This window comes from Brachycentrus maculatus, unplaced genomic scaffold (assembly GCF_059751285.1).
Source record: "Brachycentrus maculatus isolate JH-2025_06_01 unplaced genomic scaffold, ASM5975128v1 h1tg000010l, whole genome shotgun sequence".
Classification (NCBI taxonomy): Eukaryota; Metazoa; Arthropoda; class Insecta; order Trichoptera; family Brachycentridae; genus Brachycentrus; species Brachycentrus maculatus.
The window spans coordinates 390,292-392,500 of record NW_028280764.1 but is presented as its reverse complement, the minus strand read 5'-3'; the positions used below and the strand labels follow the sequence as shown (position 1 = coordinate 392,500).

The following is a 2,209-nucleotide window of genomic DNA, read 5'->3' as shown; positions in this document are numbered from 1 at the left end:
GGCGAATAACTCGCGTGTGTAGCTACCTTATTCTGTCAAAACAGCTCTTCCATAGAAACATACGACAGAATTATCCGAATTCATCTATGCTCATGTGCCGATTTTTGGTTGTTTTTAGGCGTCCTCTCGGGATATCTTGATTATTTTTGTTGATTTTTCTTCTGTCCCAATTCCATTCAAAATGAGCGTGGAAGAAGAAGTTATGAGAATTCAAAAAAAGCTTAACAAGATGTCTTCTGGAGACGGCTCGGTAAGATATAGTTGTAGGGGTTTCCTTAATTCATCTGACATATTTTCTTGTAAATATGCTTCTAAGTATATGTTTGATGTTTAGGGCCAGGAGCAGGCATTGGACCTGCTTAAAACTTTACAAACATTAGCTATCAATTTGGACGTTCTTACCAAAACCCGTATCGGAATGACAGTAAACGCTTTGCGAAAATCCAGCAAAGACGACGAGGTTATTAGCTTATCCAAAACATTAATAAAGAACTGGAAGAAATTTCTTTCGACACCTAACGTTCCGTCGAAAGAATCTGCAAGCAGTTCCAAAACGCCCGCAAAGTCAAAAGACAAAGAGGATAAGAAGGAAGATAAAGAGAAAAAAGTTCAATCAACTTTCCCGCCTCATTCTAACACTACTGATGCTGTCAGGTTAAAGTGCCGAGAACTGCTCACTCAAGCCTTGAAAGTAGACGGCGATGTAGAGGGATGTGGAACTCCCGAAGAATTAGCAGAGGAGCTCGAAGAATGCATTTACTTGGAATTTAAAAATACTGACATGAGATACAAAAACAGAGTAAGATCTAGAGTGGCCAATTTGAAGGACATGAAGAATCCTACTCTAAGAGCTAATTTCTTAAATGGAGTGATAGGGGCTGCTAGACTGGCCAAAATGACCCCGGATGAAATGGCAAGTGATGAAGTTAAGCAATTGCGCGAGAAGTTTGTGAAGGAAGCTATTAATGATGCTCAACTCGCTACCGTCCAAGGCACCAAGACTAGCTTGCTCAAGTGCGGCAAATGCAAGAAGAGGAACTGCACCTACAACCAGATCCAGACCCGAAGTGCTGACGAGCCCATGACTACCTTCGTATTGTGTAATGAATGTGGCAACCGTTGGAAGTTCTGTTGAACTATTTTATCTCATTTTTGGTGCAATCATATTACTAATCACGTGTATTTATGCATTTCAGAATTAACGTATTTGTTTGAATTCTGCCTTAGAGAAATAAGTATTTGTGTGACAATTGTTAATTGAGAAAGCAACAGGAAAATGTAAAATAAATCATTTTAACAAATTCCTTTTTTTTAATTTAAGGAAGGTTCACTGAGAATATATTTTGCCATTATTATTATGTATATTTTTTATATTTATTTTTTGGTTCTCATGTTCATGGAGTCCCATTTTTTTGTGGAAATCCACCATCTGAAGTGGTTTATAGAGTTTTTTAAATACATTGTTTATGCTATTTTCATCTCATTTGTTAAAAAAAATAATACAATAAGAACATATGACTAGTCCACTAGCAAACCACATTTAACATTTTGTTATAAAATTAAGTTTTTTAGGCAATGGTGCATTTAGAATATTAAATCTTCTACTGATTTGAGCGTTTTTGAGAGATTTTAGAAAGTGAATTGTCAATCGGCGTAGCGAGTTTTGCAAGAGTACTGATTTTTCTATTCCATTTTATTCCTAATTTAACGAGTTTTGGCAGATAAACACGTTGTCGGCGGGACACGGCATTTGCCGTTTTTTGCGAACTGTCGGTCAACTGTGGGACACGGCAAATGCCGTTTTTGTCGACTGTCTGTTATCGGCGGGAAACGGCAATATACGGGTTTGTTATCAGCGTGAAATAAAACGCGTTGAAGGGTAATCTGCTACCTGGGTGCTAGGCGACAGTCTGTTGACGTTATTTGAGATGCCTTGTCCGGATTGGCTAGTGTGTCGCTTGTAAAGGCATCACCAAAAATCTAGAGTTTTTATGCGATCTCAATCTCCAGTTTAGTTTGAGTCATTTCACATATTGGACTATAACTCATACCGCTCGCACTGTTTTGTTTACTGTTTGGTATTTTATTATTTGAATATATTAGCATGGCATAGGGAATGATACCTCTGAGGGGAAGACTATTTTTTAGAGTTTACTATGCTTCTAAAATTGTGAAATACGGAATACTTAATTAAAAATTATGATTATAA

The 2,209-nt window shown here is 37.3% G+C and overlaps 1 protein-coding gene across 1 annotated transcript; it reads left to right on the top strand.

The window, feature by feature from the left end:
- Positions 1-106: 106 nt before the first annotated feature.
- TfIIS (RNA polymerase II elongation factor) lies at positions 107-1,301 on the top strand. The gene is made up of 2 exons (XM_088261225.1): positions 107-250; positions 335-1,301. Exons 1-2 carry the CDS (start codon positions 182-184, stop codon positions 1,133-1,135), a joined length of 870 nt encoding a protein of 289 aa, XP_088117351.1. The 5' UTR covers positions 107-181; the 3' UTR covers positions 1,136-1,301.
- The last annotated feature ends 908 nt before the right edge of the window (positions 1,302-2,209 follow it).

What these genes read in the sequence shown, in the direction of transcription:
- TfIIS (XM_088261225.1), top strand. Translation starts at nt 182, where the DNA reads ATGAGCGTGGAAGAAGAAGTTATGAGAATTCAAAAAAAGCTTAACAAG. An exon ending in TGTCTTCTGGAGACGGCTCG is followed by an intron (nt 251 to 334) that starts GTAAGATATAGT and finishes TTTGATGTTTAG; the next exon opens with GGCCAGGAGCAGGCATTGGA.